At 38.5% G+C, this 18,834-nt stretch overlaps 2 protein-coding genes across 4 annotated transcripts; one reads left to right on the forward strand and one right to left on the reverse strand.

Annotated features, from left to right (window-relative positions):
- The first annotated feature begins 944 nt into the window (after window positions 1-944).
- On the forward strand, window positions 945-8,059 carry LOC133710984 (transcriptional corepressor LEUNIG-like). Of its 3 annotated transcripts, none has more exons than XM_062137144.1 (18): window positions 945-1,130; window positions 2,053-2,150; window positions 2,264-2,373; window positions 2,619-2,966; window positions 3,048-3,136; window positions 3,254-3,341; window positions 3,433-3,499; window positions 3,716-3,765; window positions 3,947-4,204; window positions 4,323-4,508; window positions 4,868-5,110; window positions 5,451-5,568; window positions 5,684-5,793; window positions 5,982-6,131; window positions 6,538-6,693; window positions 6,794-6,910; window positions 7,181-7,387; window positions 7,598-8,059. In XM_062137144.1, exons 1-18 carry the CDS (start codon window positions 1,099-1,101, stop codon window positions 7,739-7,741), a joined length of 2,571 nt encoding a protein of 856 aa, XP_061993128.1. In that variant the 5' UTR covers window positions 945-1,098; the 3' UTR covers window positions 7,742-8,059. The 3 variants fall into 3 exon arrangements, with proteins under 3 accessions (XP_061993128.1, XP_061993140.1, XP_061993133.1); XM_062137156.1 differs by having other exon boundaries at window positions 4,335-4,508; XM_062137149.1 differs by having other exon boundaries at window positions 946-1,130; window positions 4,329-4,508.
- A 949-nt stretch (window positions 8,060-9,008) lies between these two features.
- On the reverse strand, window positions 9,009-10,400 carry LOC133728790 (gibberellin 3-beta-dioxygenase 3). The gene is made up of 2 exons (XM_062156504.1): window positions 9,920-10,400; window positions 9,009-9,789 (listed from the first exon to the last, which is right to left on the reverse strand). Exons 1-2 carry the CDS (start codon window positions 10,378-10,380, stop codon window positions 9,183-9,185), a joined length of 1,068 nt encoding a protein of 355 aa, XP_062012488.1. The 5' UTR covers window positions 10,381-10,400; the 3' UTR covers window positions 9,009-9,182.
- Window positions 10,401-18,834: the final 8,434 nt, after the last annotated feature.

Genomic DNA, 18,834 nt, shown 5'->3' on the forward strand with positions numbered 1-18,834 from the left:
GGCACTAAATCATTGATTATCAATCACTCAATCAAGTAATCACCTTGATTATGAAAATGAGGGATTAGAAGGAGAACCATCTAAATCTCAATAAATAAAGGGCATCATGATCTTCCCAAGTCCCAACCACTTTGTCTTTGACTTTCTGTATACTTTGGCCAGTCAAACTTTCTTTTTCCTCTTTTTCTGGGATAGATAAATAAAGACATTTTGACAGACAGGTAAATCAGAGAGACCATTCTCACACTGTTAATGCTTAATAGTGTCAATCTCTAATAAAATAACGAAAAAGAAAAGAAAAAAATAGAGAAAATGTGCCCAACTTTTTCTGATTCATTTTTTTTGAACCTCTATTTTGTTTGTCACTATCAGCCCATTCACCCCAAGATCGTTACAAAAACCATGTGCCAAAACTGCTCATTTTATAAAGTTATTGTGAAATTAAATAAGGATTTTCCTTCTAATTGAGTAATTATTTATTTATTTTTTCCTACAAAACAAGATGAAACATGACTCAATAAATTTGTCTCGACAAAAGAAGACGACGTCAATTTTAATAATCACATAATGATTAGTTGATATGAAATAAGTCAACATCAAGTAAAATCATTCTTTTCAGAGCTAAATATAGGGGTTATCAAATAGTACTTAGAATCAAACACTAAATTTTGAAAAAAAACACTACCTTGTTGAAAAATCACATATTGAAAATTTGAAATTACTCGAATAATACAAATTTGTTATAAGAAGGATGATTTGGTCCCCATAGCCATAGTCCATAGAGGCAATTAAATATGCATACTTTGCCCACCAAGTTTGTGCTAAGTTTTGGATTTTTTGATAAAAAAAAAAAAAAAAACAAAAACCCATAAAGAAATAAATTTAAAAAAAAGAAAGAAGCCAGAATAAAAAAATTCTAGTTTATTATTGACTCAACGAGGAGGCATGGTCTTCAACTTTTATCATACAAACAGAGTGAAGAAGCCAGAAGAAGAAGAAAACGAAACCCAGAGAGCAAAAAAGATAGAGACTTTCAAACTCAGTTTCTTCGCCATTTTCAAAAAGTTATCATCTTGTTGAGGAATTGAAATCATCATCATGGCTCAGGCCAATTGGGAAGCTGATAAAATGTAAGTCTTTGTAATTCTTAGGGTCTTCAATCTCTGGGTTCTTTTTCATTGTCTCTCTTATTATTATTGTCTCACTTGGGCTTTAGGGGTTTTTGATTCTAGGGTTTTGGGGCACCATTTGTTTTTCTTAGTTCTCAATTGGGTATTTGCTTCTTTTTTTTTTTTTTTTTTGCATTTGGGGTTCCCTTTGTGTTGTTGATTGTAGTAATTGATTAAAGGATCAAGCTTTTGTAATTTTTTGCCTGTTTGGACTTGAAGGTTGTTGTTTTATGATCTTATTCTGTAATGGGTATTTAGATTTTTACATGTTTTGGTGATCTTGTTGGTATTTGTTGGCACATTTTGAGATGTAATTCAATGGGTTCTGGGGTCTGTTTGGTTGAATTGAGGGTTGGAGTTTGGAGATTCTATGTATTTGCAGTTATCTCATATTTGTCCTCATCTCCAGAACATAAGCTGGTAAAGAGGAAAGGAGTTTAACTTTCAGTTTCTGTTGTAGTAAGATTGAGAATTTCCTCAACTAAGAACACTAAAGCTTAGTTTTTCTTTTCCAAAAACAAAGAAAGAAAGAAAAAGCTTATTGAGTGGAGCCCAGATCACAGGGAAATTGGAACCCCAGAAAGTTGTTTCTTTCTTCGCAGGGAAATATGGCCTAAAGTCTGCTGATGTTTCGTATGGGTTGTTTTAGTAAATAAACAAATTTGCTCAACCGGGTGTTAAGGTTAATTAGTGAAAGAATTTGATTCAGATTTCAAAAACTAACAAGCTAAATTTTTGGCATTTCAATTCATTTTCTTTGCATTGATTCATGGTTTTAGCATCATGGTAGATATCATGTTTGGTATTTTAAACCCTCTGTGTTTCTCAGAAGTGTAAAGTTGTTTGATTCTGACATGTGGGCATAATACTGTTTGGATCATAGGTTGGATGTGTATATATATGATTACCTTCTGAAGAGAAATTTACATGCTTCTGCAAAGGCATTTCAAGCTGAAGGAAAAGTTTCTACAGATCCTGTAGGTAAGAACATGCTTATAATGCCAAAGTACAGAGATTACAGAGATTTACTGCACATTGCAAGTTCATATCCAAATTGATTTTTCTTTCTTTCTTGGATTGTACAATAATACCAGCTATTGATGCACCCGGTGGCTTTCTTTTCGAATGGTGGTCTGTCTTCTGGGACATATTCATCGCTAGGACGAATGAAAAGCACTCTGAAGCAGCTGCATCTTATATTGAGGTGGTTATTTTGGTTTTCTAATAGTTCCTATCTGTTTCTCAATTTATGTTTGTGGGTTTACTTGATACTTTTGTTTTTGGGAGGTTGCATGGCAAAACTGTTGCATCTTTTATTCGGTGCAACCGGAATGCTGCACTCTTTTGGGAGAACTCTCTTGAAGGATTATAAAGAATGAATATTATGAGATTCATGAATTTTTGACGCAATTATGGAGATCTAATGCCAGTTTTTGTTTGCTGTGTCAGACTCAAGTGAACAAGGCTCGGGAGCTGCAACAGAAGCCTCAGCAGCATCCGCAAATGCAAATGCAGCATCTTTTGCAAAGGCATGCTGCTCAGCAGCAGCAGCAGCAGCATCAACAACAGCAACAACAACAACACCAGCAACAACAACACCCACAACACCACCAGCAGCAGCAGCAGCAAAGACGAGATGGGACCCAACTTCTTAATGGAACTTCCAATGGGCTCGTTGGCACTGATCCTCTTTCGAGGCAGAACTCTGCAACTGCAAATGTCATGGCAACAAAAATGTACGAGGACAGATTAAAGCCTCCCATACAGAGGGATGCTTTGGATGATGCGGCTATGAAGGTAATAAGTTTTACCTAAATTCAGAATGACTTTCGTTTTATCATAGATTCCTTTCATATAGTGAAAATATTCACCATGCAGCAAAGGTTAGGTGACAATATGAATCAGCTTATGGATTCAAATCGTGCATCATTGGTGAAAGTAGCCACAGCAGGTGGCCAGTCTTCCGGGTATTTCTCTCAAATATTTCATATTTATCATGACTTGGTTTTATAATGTAAAACATACTCTTCGCATGGAATTGATTTTTTACACGAAATGAAAGTTGTTGAACTCCTTCCATACAGTCAAATGCTGCATGGTACACCTGGAGGTATGTTGGGGAATCTTCAACAAGCTCACAATCGGAGTCAGCAACTTCCTGGATTGATGCAGGTAATTATCATTGTTGAGTCTGTTTTTTACTTCATTTTATCGTCACAATTCTTGTTTGCTTATTTTGGGACCGTTTTGCATGGTGAAACAGGACATAAAGAGTGAGATGATGAACCCCAGAGCTGCTGGTCCAGAAGGATCATTGATTGGTCTTCATGGTATTGATTTATATGTTTTCTCTACTAGGAATAACCGGATTTGATTTGGATATGAAACTTGTGTAGTATAATCAACTAGTAAAATTCTTTGGCTTAGTGGAGAATTGTTGCTATTCAGTCACACGGCATGTAATTAGTATTGAAATCTGATTGGAGTGCAATTTTGTGTTTATAATTCTGCGCTTTACCAATGAATGATTCATTTGTTCATATTAGGATCAAATGAAGGCAGTAGCAATTTGACTCTGAAGGGGTGGCCTTTAACGGTAGGGCTCAGTGCTGATATTATCTTTTGCATTTCCCTCAATTTTGATTTGTAGTTTGTTATATATCTATCTTTTTCTTGTATTTCAACTGGATTGTCTGATCTTTATTTGCGCCTTTGTCAGTACATGTCTTCTTTTCTAATGAGATTTAACCTTTTTTTCTTTTTTTTGTGTCTTTTAGGTTCGACCTGGAATTCTTCAGCAGCAAAATTCCATGATGCAGTCCTCTCAGCCCTTTAATCAGCTTCAGCTCCAGCAACAACTTATACTTCAGGCACAACAAAATTTAGCTTCCCCATCTACCAATGACTTGGAAACTAGAAGGCTATCGATGCTCCTCAATAGAAATATACCTAACGTTGATGTACCTAACGTTGGATCGCCTGTTCAAGTGGGTTGCCCTGTAATGCCTGGTGCAGATGCAGATATGCTTATGAAGGTATAATTTATGGGTCTGAATTTGGAAAACCTCATGATATAGTTATAATCATTAGACCTTGTGAAACTTTAAGCTTCCAGAACATCATATTGGTTTATATGAATAACCAACTTATCAGTTACAGCAACAGCAGCTGCAAAGCAACAATCAACACCAACAACAGCAACAGTATTCACAGCATCCATTTTCAAGTCAACACCCTCAGAGTTCGAATCAACACATCCAGCAGCAAGAAAAGATCACTGGTGCTGGCACCTTTACAGCTGGTGGTAGCATGTCTAACTCCTTTCAAGGCAATGATCAGGTTTGTTTATATAGCTATAGATCCTTTCAATTATATGTGTCTTTCCTTTTCTTCAACTTGACCTTTTCAGAAAAAGTGTTCTGCAAATTATCTACATGTGCCACAGTTTTTTATGAATGCTAAACTACTGATTCCTTCTTTTTTCATAGTGAGACAATATGGATATTTTCTTTTTTACATGTGTTACCTTTCTATCCTTTATGACATCTATTTTAATTATAAGATTTGAACTTCATCATATTGCCTGGGTAAATTGTTTTTAGTCTGTATTTATTGATGCGGATTTGATTCTCTGATTAGAGCTGAAAATAGATATATTCGGGCTGGTTTTCTCATTTAGTTTTCCATGTTTGTTAAAGGCTCCAAAGAATCAAATGGGGCGAAAGAGGAAGCAGCCAGTGTCATCTTCAGGTCCTGCCAATAGTTCAGGGACTGCTAATACCACTGGACCATCCCCCAGTTCACCTTCAACGCCTTCTACTCACACGGCAGGAGATGCGAACTCTGTGCCAACTTTGGCCCATAATAGCGGTTCATCGAAGTCTCTGCTTATGTTTGCTTCTGATGGTCTAGGTTCAGTTGCCTCGGTGCCAAATAAATTGGTATGAAGCTAGTCATTGTTTCATCAACTTGTTTGCATGAATTGCATTTGGGGTGCTTATTATGTCCCTTCACTGTTCAGTAGCAATTATTGGCATGTACCACAGTGGGTCTAAGTCTGGTTGATATATTGGATGGTGAAATGTTAACCACATTTCTAATTTTCTCCCTATTCCTAGGTCTTGAGTTGTATTCCACCAAGTCACTTGTAGTAGGTGTAACATGCTAGGCTTGCCTCATATTACCTGTTATTGCCCTTTGAGAAAGTACAGACTATTTCGTTGCAGCAAATTGTTCTTAGCGCTTCATTTGCCAGTCATTAACTAGGGCTGTATATTGCAGAATGATATGGACCGATTTGTGGATGATGGATCTTTAGAGGATAATGTTGAATCATTCTTATCACATGATGATGCTGACCCTAGGGATAGAGTTGCTCGGTGTTCAGATGTCAGCAAAGGTACGATCAATGCTGACTTTTGTATTGATCTGTCACTGATACATCACAAGATGTATGGTTTTACTTATGTTATAGTAGAAACATAATAGAATGCTTTTTTTCTTAATGAAACTAGGCTTCACTTTTTCGGAAGTTGGGGCTATTACTGCAAGTTCAAGTAAAGTCGAGTGCTGTCACTTCTCAGCAGATGGGAAAACACTTGCCACTGGTGGGCATGATCGAAAGGTGAGCTAGTTAAATTAAAGTATTTATGTAAGGCTGGGCATGAACAATATATATATTATGTTTTCATTCAAAAAAAAAACAACAACAACATTGCAATGTAATGGAAAAGTTTGAAATACTATTTCAATTGATATAAGGTTTCTGAAAACACAAAATATTCATTATTTCTTGATGGTTTTAATTCGCAGGCTGTATTGTGGTCTACAGAGTCCTTCACTGTAAAGTCTACGCTTGAAGAGCATTCTCAGTGGATAACGGATGTTCGATTCAGTCCTAGTATGTCAAGGCTAGCTACATCTTCCGCTGACAAAACTGTCAGGGTCTGGGATGTTGATAATGTTAGTAAATATACTCCTCTGTTTTCATGGTCAAGGCAATAGTTCTTTTTCATTTATCTCTGACTCAATCAAATATTGATTATGCAGTGCTATTTGCATTGACCTTGACTGTGTCTTTTCATTTTTTAGGTCCACGCCTTTTGTGATTGCTATCATTATACTTGTATATGGGAACAAATTTTTGTTAATAGTAGCCAATCCATAGTTTCAAGTGAAATAAAAGAATTGGTCACTGATAAATTTTATTTGTTAAGTACTGCTCAAACTTGAATACAGAATCAACCAATTTGATTGTGTAAAATCTGACAAATGGTTGTTTGGATATCTTTCATTATCGTACTCTGTTAACTGCTGAACCGTCCATTTGTATTTAATCTAGTGTATTGAATGCTTATTAATTGTGCAGCCTGGCTATTCACTTCGTACTTTTATGGGACATTCTACAACTGTTATGTCACTTGACTTCCACCCTACTAAAGAGGATCTTCTGTGCTCTTGTGATAACAACAGTGAGATAAGATACTGGAGTATCAAGAATGGTAGTTGTATTGGAGTTTCCAAGGTATGACATATGAAATTAATTTATCTCCACTATATAAGGAACTAACATAGTTTGGTACTTTGTTTAGTCAGCTTCAATAATACTTTCTCTATTTTATCAGGGTGGTGCAACTCAGATGAGGTTTCAACCTCGTCTTGGAAGGATGCTTGCTGCTGCAGGTGATACTCTTGTATCCATAATTGATGTAGAGACCGAATGTTGCACGGTTAAATTACAGGTTAGTTGTGAGCTTCCCAATACTATATAACATGCTTGGTATTGACTTTTAACTTGATCACAAACGGGCAATTGAGGTATCCACCACATTCTTGCTTGAATGAGGTGTATATCAGCATAATGCAGTTATTTGCGACTTTTTAATTTGACGACTTGAAGCAATTCATAAAGCTGTTCCTGCAGCTCTCCTGTCTTCTGTGTTTTCTTGGCTCAATAAGAAAATGCCCGATGGAATGCTTTCTGATGTTTATCTTGTGGTATTGTCATCTAGGGTCATAAGAACCTTGTCAATTCTGTGTGCTGGGATTCTTCTGGTGAGTATCTAGCCTCTGTGAGTGATGACTCGGTTAGAGTATGGGCAGTTGGCTCCAGTAGCAAAGGCGAATGCCTTTACGAGTTAAGCTGTTCTGGCAATAAATTTCAGACATGCGTCTTCCATCCTACTTATCCATCATTGTTGGTAATCGGCTGTTATGAGGTGAGTCATAACTGCTCTATCTCTCCCTCACAATTTCATTTAACCAAGCATTGTGTGTAGATTACTTAACTTCTATATTGGGTTGGTTCTCTGATTCACATACTTGGTAAAGTGTAATCCTACTTTAAAGATAAACTTATTATGCGATGACTCGCTCTTATTAGAGCTACTAAATGGTTTTCTGCTTATTGTGAATTTGTGTTTATCCAGACATTGGAACTTTGGAACATGAGCGAGAACAAGACAATGACCTTGCATGCACATGACAACCTAGTATCTTCTTTGGCAGCGTCAAGTTCTACTGGCATGGTAGCTTCAGCTAGCCATGATAAGTTCGTGAAGCTATGGAAGTGATTTAGTCTTTATCTACCATCTGCATCACACATCCTGAAAGAGTCGGCTACAACATGCTTTTGTTAGTTCTCTATATTGGGTTATACTATGTCATAGTAAGTACATAAGAGGGTTTTTAGATCTTAGCAGTCCCAGTTTAACCCATAGAAGAGCTTACTTGCGATGTCAACAACAAATGCTTATAATATATAAAGTATCAAACGACGATGGTTTTGTTAGACAACCTCGAGCAATATGATGTCCCTCTGTGGCTCATGGTGCTTGGGAAACTAAAGCTTATTGGTTATCATTATCCAACTAACTAGTCATTTCGGCTTTCGGGTTTACTATGTGACAAGTGGACAAAGGAAAGAAAAATGCGAGAGTTAAAAGAATGTACGCTAAGAGTAAGTTCACCCGTTGGGTCACCGGATCACCTACTATTCACTGTTTTTTAGTGTATATTTTTATTCTCTGGGTCACGAAATACACTGTGTCCGTGACCCAGGGCACGAAATACATTGTGCAGGTAACCATGGTGATCCAGAACACTGTACAGGGTGACTCAGGGCACGAAATACACTGTGCTCGTGACCCAGAGGGTGAAATTAACACTAAAAAGAAAAACAGTGAATAGTTGGTGATCTGGTGACCCAACGGGTGAACTTGCTCTAAGGCCATCTCCAATCGTGAAGGTCTAAAATAGACCATGGTCTAAAATTTTAGACCTTTGAAATGTACTATTCATCCAAATAGTGAAGTCTATAATTTTTCCAACTCCAATCGTTTGAGGTCTAAATTACTGACTTTAATATATTTTGTATATTTCAAAATTATAAGTGTTTTTAGTTATATTACTAATTCAAGTATACTTAGAATTATTTTTAGAGACAAATATAATTTTAATGATTGAAGAAATCTTACTATTGTTAGATAAGACTTTTCGAGTCCACGTGTCGATTCATACACAACTCTACAAATTACCGATTAGATTTTTATCTGCACAAATTATTTGTTTTTTTTTTTATTGTAATGAATAAAAGTAGTAAAGTATTATTGTAATGGCTCATTTTGTATTATACAATATTAGTTGATGTATCATACCACTAATAAATAATAATAATTATAATAAACTATGTCAAATTTATTTCGTAAAATTAAAGATTACATGACCACTGAAGCTTTCATAAAATTAAAGATTTCATAAAATCAAATTTATTCAAAAAAAAAAAGAAAAAAAAAGGAACTGTTGGCGGGTTGGGAAAGCTTTGGATCAATTATGCAATTATGCAACATGAAGCTTGACCTTTGGTGGTCTATATTTAGACCAAGAAATTGACTTTAGACCTCCATAGAGCTTTTTTGTAATAGACCCAATCCATGATTGGAGATGGGTTTTGCTCAACCATGGTCTAAATTAAGGACTTTGAACCTTCTATTGGAGATAGCCAAAGTAGGCTTTCTATTCATGCATGTATGGTGCTTGGTCCGTGTCATTCCTGATTAGATCAAGTGCCCTGTTGAAATGTGTTCCTTTGATACCAAGGTATTCCTTCCAAGTTACCGGTCGATATAGGGGAGGATGATCTTGGTCGATCAACTTCATCGGCGGTGATATCTTCACGTCGTACGGTGGGCTGTAGAAGTAGGCGATGGAGATGCGGTGATATAGCTCATTGACAACCGCACGATGCACTGCAGCCTTGAACCGGCCGTTGGATAGTATGTGCATCAAATCACCTACATTGACTACAAGTGCACCGGGGATCGGGTGAACCGGCACCCAACCAATCCCATCCTCAAAGACTTGCAGGCCACTTACGTTGCTTTGGTTTAGCACTGTGAAAATTGAGGAGTCTGTGTGAGGAGCCAACCCCATGGCTCGGGTCGGGTCCGGACAAACCGGATACGAGTTCAGTTGCAAGACCTGTGGAAAATTTCTGCCACTCTTTTTGGGCCGGTTCAGCCATTTAACATCTTCATGGTCCAAGCCCAATGATCCAAGCATCAGCCTTATCAATTTTACACATAGGCCCTTCATCTTCTTTTGGTACTCTTCCATTACATTACTGCATGAGTAGGGCATCTTCAGGGTCAAAATGGTCATACACACATAGTAATAGTCGATATATAGTCAATAGTCAAAAGCATGATTTAACTTGACAGGCAGGTCATGCATTTCAAGCTGCGAATACGTACCAGAAGTAGGTTTGGACCGAGTGGTCATCTGGCCAGAGCTGAGCCGCATGTTCAAGCGGAGACCCGATCATCGTGAAACTCTCCGACCACATCAGCTTTGAGAAGTTGGCGGAAATGCGGGCTCGCCCGTAACCGGTTAAGCTCTCCGGTACCGGTGATCGAAGTGCCTGGAGTTTTTGGTCCCTAGACAGCTCAAACAATCCACGGGCTTGTAGCTCCGCTTCTTGGATTAAGTTCATTGGAATGCCGTGGTTGGTGACTTGGAAGACACCCCATTGCTCAGAGGCAAGCTGTATGAGCGAGGCGGCATTCGGGTTGAGTAAGTCTATGATGGGTACGAGTTCTGTGAAGGGGTGGTGGTCCGTGGAGGAGTCCCAAGTGTGGGAGTCGGGTAATGTGTGGATGGAGTTGAAGTCGAGTGGGACGATATGGGAGAGGTTTCGGGTAGTAGTTGAACTCATGACTTTAATCTCAGGATTTAGCTACAATGATGATCAGTAACAATGTTGCAGGCTTGCAGCTAATTAATATGTTGGTTCTTATTTATAACTGCTTTGCTAATTGGGTAGTTATTAGTAGCCCTTGCTCGGCTTCAATTCGTTACCTTGGTACTAGCTAATTTTAGGTAACTCTGAATGCACAGATTTTTTCTTGTTATAGAGTTACACCATGAAAGTCGGTGCCTGAAATTAATGAGGCCGGTGTCTTGTGAAACTGGAAAACGAGTTCTTTTACCGGCCGGTCACCGGCCTTCTTTCGATTTAGATCTTTATCTACATGGGTTATTTCCTCTTTAGAGAAAGCGTATAAGAATGGTGGGGATCGAGGAAGCTAGGAACTTGCGATGTTCACATAGAGCAAGTGGCACCTAGTTATGGCCTTTAATTTTATGCTCTACATGCCTGTCAATTTCTACTTCATTACTCGATTTGGTACACTGTACGAAGTAGGAACCATCCTCAATCGGTTCATACTTTAACGTTTTCTCTGAAACGGAATGATTCCCATGATGAAAAGAAAGACAAAGGAGATGACTTGTAGATTATGAAACTCTCCACAAGGCCACCACTCCGAATTAATACACCGTCAAAAGGTTATTCACCAAAATTATATAACAAATTAATGTTTAGGGAAAATCTATACTATTATTAAGAGAAGAGAGCTTGCCAGTTTTTTTACCAATTTAACCTTTATGTATTAAAAACCCATGAAATATAATAGGGATAATATTGTAAATTGTAAAGTAGAAAATAAAAGAATTAAAAAAAAAAAAAAACAGAAAATGCGGTAGTTGTACGACACCACCATAGTGAATGGACCCTGCTAGTTTTAAGAAATAAAACTATTGATATCACTTTGGAGGTGTCATGCTAGCATTTGTGGGAATGGACCCTGCTAGTTTTAAGAAATAAAACTATTGATATCACTTTGGAGGTGTCATGCTAGCATTTGTGGAATGTCATGACATTGTTAACACTCATTTTTATTGAGATTCTCTCATGCTAAAATCTCATCATTAGTAAATTATGATTTTTTGAATCTATAACAAAGTGATGGTTTGCAAAAATATCGAATTTTTTATTTTTGACCATTAAACTGGAAAAATCATTAAAAAAATTTAAATTTTTTTAAAAATTTAATATTTTGAAGTACGGTCGCTTGGAACATATTCTAAAAACATGCATAAACTATGATGAAATTATGATAGGAAAATTTTACATAAAAAATGGTCTTGAAATGGTTTGGCACTCATGGTAAGCCATGCATATCAAACCTTGTCAACACCTATTTTTATTAATATTCTCTAGTGACATAATCTCACCAATAATAGATCATGATTTCTAGGACATTTTTTATTTTTTTTTTGAATCAAGGAACGTACTATTATTTGAAAAAGTCCTCAAGGGAGGTGATTACAGTCATGGGCCATAACATCTCGAATACATTCAGGGGTATGATCTAACCACACAGGCACGGAACCAGGAATTAAATTTGAGGTGGGCTAAATTTTTAGGGATCAATAGATTTAATTACTTACATCAAGAAATCGATAAATACTCAAATTCTAACATAAATTACATTCTAATTTCGTCAAAAATTTCATTATAGAAGAGAAGTTAACGTGTAATACCTTCGCAAGGTTGAGAGAATGAGAATGAGAATGAGTGCATGAAATAAGAGAGCCGACCCCTATAATAATGATGTGTAAAGAGAATTAGAGAAGTGAGAGTTGAGTATGAGAAATGCAAAATCGGGTAGTGAGAGGAGGAGACATAAAACTGAAAAAGAGGAGAGAAAGAGGAGAAAAGTTTTTTTTGTCTAGTTGTCTACTTGTTATTTGTAGGCTACAACATATCTTAATCATACATATATATAACAATTTTTTTCCCACCAAAATGTTGGGGTGTGCTGCAGCACACCTCAGCCCACCCCTACATCCGTGCCTGTAACCACACCACATGGTGGGTGGCTTCGAAGCCTATTCCCGCTAGTCTATGGCCAACTAGGTTGCATGATCGAGGGGTATGACACAGCTGCACTTGACAGATCGAAGCCATAGCATGTTTGATATCATCAATTAGCCCTTCGTTGCCAAGGAGACTATGATCTACACACGAAACTTCTGTAATTGCCTCAGTACAATCACTTTCGATAATAACAGCTTGCTTCCTTAGAGTGTTCACCAGATCAAGGCCAGCTCTTATGGCATATAGTTCACTCTGCTTTGGGGAGGCGGCATGAGGGATGGGGCCAGCAAATGCTGCTATAACCTGGCCAGTGCTATTGCGCAAAACACCCCCAACTCCCCCTCGAGTTTGGTTCGGTAGGTGTGAGGCATCCACATTCAATTTAAGGATTCCAGACGCAGGTGGGTTCCAAAACTGTCTTCGTTGTGCCACTTTCTGTGTAGCTGGGACCTGCGCTTTCTGAAATTCATGTAACCAAGCAAAGCTGCTTAAAAGGATATCTTGAGCAGTTTGTTGTGTACCATTCCACAAGAAGTTATTCCTGTTTTTCCAAATAGCCCACAAGATCATCATAAGTTTCTCAAAAACCTCACCACTCAACGTAAGGGCCCTGTCTAGCATCCAATCTTTGAAGCTGGCCGCTAAAGACAGTTCCGACTGTAGGTTAAAAGGTGGAGCAGAGAGGATCGTCGATGCCAAGGGATCGACATTTGCAGAATAAGTGAGAGGTGTCTTCCATACTATGTGGACACAAGAGACAATGTAGCTCCCCATTGTAACCTTTGGTTAGTAGTCTGTCTCTTGTAGCAAGCAGATTATTGCATGCTCTCCACACACAGATACTAACTTTGCCCGGAACTTTAGCTTTCCAGATGGTGCGCCACAGCTCTTTATAGGGGTCTCCAGACGAAGAAGATACTAGAACATTCTGCATGACCTCCATTCGAGCAATCCAATAGGCACTTTTTACCGAGTAGTAGCCCTTTTTTTCCGGACTCCATACTAGCCTGTCTGAGCTAGGGTTTCTACCAAGAAGAATGCAAAGAATTTTCTCTGCAATAAAATGGGGAAATAAACCATAAATAACATCAGATTTCCATTGCCTGGTTGATGTATCAATGAGATCTGCCACTTTCCGGAAGTTAGTGTTGGATGGTCTAGTTATGGGACTTTGTATAGATAATGGCAGCCATTTATATTGCCATATATCTACCTGAGTACCATCCCCAATCTTCCATTGGACTCCTGCTTGTAGTACTTTCCTTCCTTGTAAAATACTTCTCCAAGAGAAGGAGGGTGCGTCTCCAATGTCGGCGTCCCAAAACGTCCCAAAAAGAGCAATGGGGAAAATATCTTGCTTTGTAGAGTTTGGCAATGAGAGAATCCGGGTTTGAAAGAATTCTCCAGCCCTGTTTAGCAAGCATAGCAATATTATACGCATAAAGATTTTTGAAACCCATACCTCCCTCATGTTTAGTAAGGCATAGCTTCTCCCAACTTCTCCAATGAATTCTTTTCTTCTCATCAGTGTCTCCCCAGAAGAAAGATGCACACAGTTGGTGGATGTCATCACAAAGAGCCTTAGGTAGCAAGTAACAGTTCATGGCATATAGAGGCATTGTTTGAGCTACTGCCTTGATGAGAATCTCCTTTCCAGTGCAGCTAAGAATTTTAGCCTTCCAACTGATCAATTTTTTCGACAATTTCTCCTTGGTGTAGGCAAACTTTGCAGTTTTAGATTTACCAACCCTCAATGGCAGGCCAAGGTATTTGTCATGTTCATCTACTCTTTGAACCCCTAGGATAGAGGCTAGCTAGGTCATGTTGGAGCTCCATGTTGACATTCCGGCTAAACACCACGCTACTCTTTTGAAAATTTACTCTTTGTCCAAAGGCCTTTTCATATATCCAGAGAATGTGTTTAAATGCAGCACATTCCATTATGGTGGCCGTACCAAATAGTAGGCTATCATCAGCAAAAAATAAATGATGAAGTGTGGGAGCTTGGGGGCACATGGTGAGACCAGTGACAAGGTTGGACTGAACTGCATGAGTAATAAGCGCAGAGAGACCCTCGGCACAAAGAATGAATAAGTATGGGGACAATGGGTCTCCTTGGCGAATCCCTCTGGAAGGTGAAATAGGAGGAGTTGGTTCTCCCTGTTGCAGGATAGAGTAGGTCACAGACATGACATTTTTCATCACCATATTTATCCAACGTGGGTGAAAACCCAGTTTAGTCAGAATTGCTTGGAGGTATGGCCACTCAAGGCGATCATAAGCCTTACTAATATCTAACTTTAGCGAGAAGAAGCCAGAGTCTTGATGTCGCAATTTGTGCATGAAATGTGCCGCTTCATTCGCGACCAAAGTGTTGTCTGAGATGATACGTCCTGGAACATAAGCACTTTGATGGGGAGAAATAATATTAGGAAGCCAAAGTTTGAGTCTATTAGCCACTGCCTTTGACGCAATACGACAAATGACATTGCTAAGAGCTATTGGCCTGAACTGTGCCGCTTCCTAAGGGGCTTTTGTTTTTGGGATTAAACACAAGTAGGTAAAGTTGATATTATCATATGATTCTTCTGCCTCAAGAAAGCTACGAACTGCCAGGCACACATCCTGTCCAACAATGTTCCAATATTTTTGAAAGAAAAAGGGAGACATACCATCTGGTCCTGGGCTTTTCGAGGGATGCATTTGAAAGAGCGCAATTTTGATTTCCTCTTCCGTGTAGGGCTGCAAGAGATTCTCATTCATCTCTGACGTTACTTTAACAGGTGTTGCCTCTACTACTTGCGCAATTGCTTCCACATCACATCCCTCAGTCAAAAAGACTTGTGAGAAGTACGAAAGCAAAAGTCTCTGAATTTCTTTGGGTTCAGTCTGCCACTGGTTGTGTTCATCCTTGAGGCCCCGGATCAAATTCTTACTCCGACGATCACTAGCCCAACGGTGAAAGTATGCCGAGTTTCTGTCCCCATCCTTAAGCCAAATAGCCCTAGATCTTTGCCTCCAATATTTTTCTTGTTGAGCTAATAATTGACTGTGCTGCACATGTAAGACCCTCTGCTCTTCGTATTGCGCTGAGGAGTAGGGAAAACGCATGAGATCATTTAGTTTTTCTTGAATAATTCGGAGTTCCGCTTTTTTGATTGTCAAACACAGTCTTGTGCCACTGCATCAACTGATTGCCTGTATCTGTTAACTTTCGTACGACCTGCATTAATGCGTCTCCAGTTGAGGGTCTGCTCCATGACTGTTTAATTATGTTTCCACAGGACTGATGCTCATGCCAACACTCCTCAAAACGAAAGAGCTTTGGTGTTTTCCTCCATTGGAGCTTCGTCGAACTAACGATAATAAGAAGAGGGTTATGGTCTTACTCACTAGGGTTTAGAGTAATAACCCTACTGTAGGGGAAAAGAGCCCTCCATTGAGGTGTTTGGAAACCATGGTCAAGCCTCTCCTTTGTAAACTTATTGCTCCAGGTAAAACGACTTCCCACAAAGCCCATATCAAGGAGATCACAGTCCGCCATCGTTCCTCTAAACATGGCCATAGGAGCTGCTGCTCTTGGTCTACCTCCAGACTTGTCATGGTTCGACATAATTTCATTGAAATCTCCTGCAACAAGCCATGGCAGAGAGCATTGTTCAGAAGCAAGTGATCGGATAAGAGACCACGTTCTGTGTCTCCCACCTCTTGCAACTACTCCATAGATACCTGTAAAACGCCATTTGAGTGTGTCGTCTACCTTGCCAATAGTGACATCAATGTGATTTGGTGATCTAGATCTGAGTTTGGCGTGTGTATCATCGTTCCAGATTAAGGCAACGCCCTGCGACTCCCTTGCTTGTGGGTAGCAGATGTTGTCTTTAAAGCCAAGCTTTCGAGTTAGGGCATTGATGTGGTCCTTGTGAGCTAGGGTTTCTGCCAAAAAGATTATGCTTGGTTTACGGGCTTGTACGATATCAATCAAAGCTCTTTGCGATTCAAAGTTTACTATTCCACGACAGTTCCATACTAGGATATTGCCCTGGAGCATGGTCGGACAGCGATTGTTGCAGTATGCTTGGCGGCGGCACAGTAGGTGACGCTTAGGTTTTTCAGCAACAAATTTTCTTGGAACTTATTTCATAACTAACGTTTTTATGATTTCTAGGACATGTTTTTAAGTGACAGTTGGTAAAATGTTAATTTTTTTTATTTTTTTATGATTTTTTAAATTTTTTATTTAAAATGTTAAATACACACCCCTAATTACTTAATACACCACCCATTTAATTTCTCATTCTAATATTTTACTAAATACACAACCCAAAGTACCCAAAATATCCTTAATCTAAAAAATCATGAAATATCCTACTTTTTTACTATATTAGGATTACTATTTAATACGATTAGTATATTCTATTATATTGACGTTTTGTAAATGACAATATTGATTTTTTTTTTTTTGAATAAACATCATCATAGAGATTTTCATTAATAAAAGGTCAGGCCAAAGCAGCCATTACATACCCTCCCGCTGCCATCTATAGACAGACAGAGAGTTGTGAAGGTAACACGGTGGTACATAGGATAGGTCTACTCATTCGACATGTCTTGCTCACTTATTCCAAGCAAACCTATTCAACTATGAACTAGTACTGCATAGTAATAGGCTAATTAAACAAAAACTAGCTAAAACAGGGGTATAGAAACCCACTAGTCATTTTGGACCCATGTGATCCAAGTCCAACATCCATCGTCAATGCACAAGGCCCGGCCAGCAGCCCAAAAAGTCCACCAACGACAAACCCTAGGAGCCACCCCGAGCTAGCCGTCATCAGGATTGACGTCGACCGGGAACCCAGCCAGGAGAAAATCCAAGGCAACCTCGCCGCCTTCCTCACCAGAGTCACCGAGAGCAGAGCTCGGATTTGAGCCCAAAATGATTTGGACACCCAGTTCCCGCCACGCACCCGAGCCCGCATAAACCCATCGCTGACCACTATCGTCGCCGCCATGCTCAGCATCGTGACACCCGCGATTGTGTCATCCCGTACCAATAGCACAACGCCACCGTCTGTGACGCTAATCTTCGAATCAAACCCTTCAAAATCCTGTGACTGAATGGCACCACTATCCCAGGGATACCGGTGCAGTCTCCCTGGACTCTGATTAAGATCTGGCCACCACCAAGGTGTGGAAGAAGCGACGAAATCCCGCCGTGTCCGGAGAGGATGAGATGGAAAGGACCCAGCCCAAGGGGGCGGTCTAACCATTGCAGGATCTACAATACCATGATTTGAGTCAAGAGGTAGGGGCAGACCGAGAGGTCCACCAATTGAGTTGCCGGAGCCGTCGATTTCGTCGCCGCATAGGAGCAGCACTAGGAGCAGCGCAGGAGAGAACGTTGTTAGGGAGAGGCTAGGGTTCACCATGTTTCTCAATTCTCGTGCTTTTAAGTACTTTTGAATTTTTTAAATGACAATATTGATTACTTGTGTTTGTTATTGAGAAATTCATAAAGATTTATTATTGTTCCCTTTAAATAGATGCATATAAATAGGTTTTGTGTTATTTGAGCTCACATCCACCAAACACCATGTTAATCAAGTATAAAATTATGAGTTGAACATTCAACCAAAACTATATCAGTAGTTTCTTACTTTCTCCACAGTAGTGGAACTAAAAAGTTATCATTAGAGGGATCAAACAAATTAACAGTTACAAAGTTTTTTCACATGTGATGTTTTATATTAGAAAATAAATTGATTAATCATAACTCTTAGAACAAAAAAGGAAATTAACTAAAAAATGGGAGTAAAGTGATATGTTTTAAAAATATTTAATGTCATTGATTTTGAAATTCTAAATATTATGGTTTCTAACCTCATTTAATTACAATTTATTTAAAGAAAAATTAAATTAGATAGTTTCTAACTTTATTCTTGTATTAAATTGTGTGTATAGAAATTTTTTGTGTTTATCTAACTATTTATACATAAATATTTAAATAGAATAATATAAGGAAAATATGACAATTTTTTTTCTTTTAGAATGCATAAATGTCTGTTTTTGTCATTTAACCTACCTACAAAATCTAATTTGAAATATAAAATAATAGGGATGTGTATTAAGTGATTAGGGATGTGTATTTAAAATTTCTCTTTTTTAAAGTTGGCGAACTGGAAAAATCATAAAAAATAGTTCAATATTTTTGAGTTTTGTCATTTATAGAATTGCTTAAAAATCATGATTAAGGAAGGAAAAAGTTTGGTGTGAAAATAAAAGGGTCCTTGACCAAAAGCCCCAAAATGAACTAAAGTTGTCCCACTTACCCCAACAACAGATTTTTATTCTCACTAACCCAAATTAGAGTATAATGATCAGTCTACCCTCAACCTAATTAAATAACTACATCAATGCCACTCTCTCTCATCTCTCGATCACACA

Source organism: Rosa rugosa, chromosome 1 (assembly GCF_958449725.1).
Source record: "Rosa rugosa chromosome 1, drRosRugo1.1, whole genome shotgun sequence".
In the NCBI taxonomy this organism is placed as follows: Eukaryota; Viridiplantae; Streptophyta; class Magnoliopsida; order Rosales; family Rosaceae; genus Rosa; species Rosa rugosa.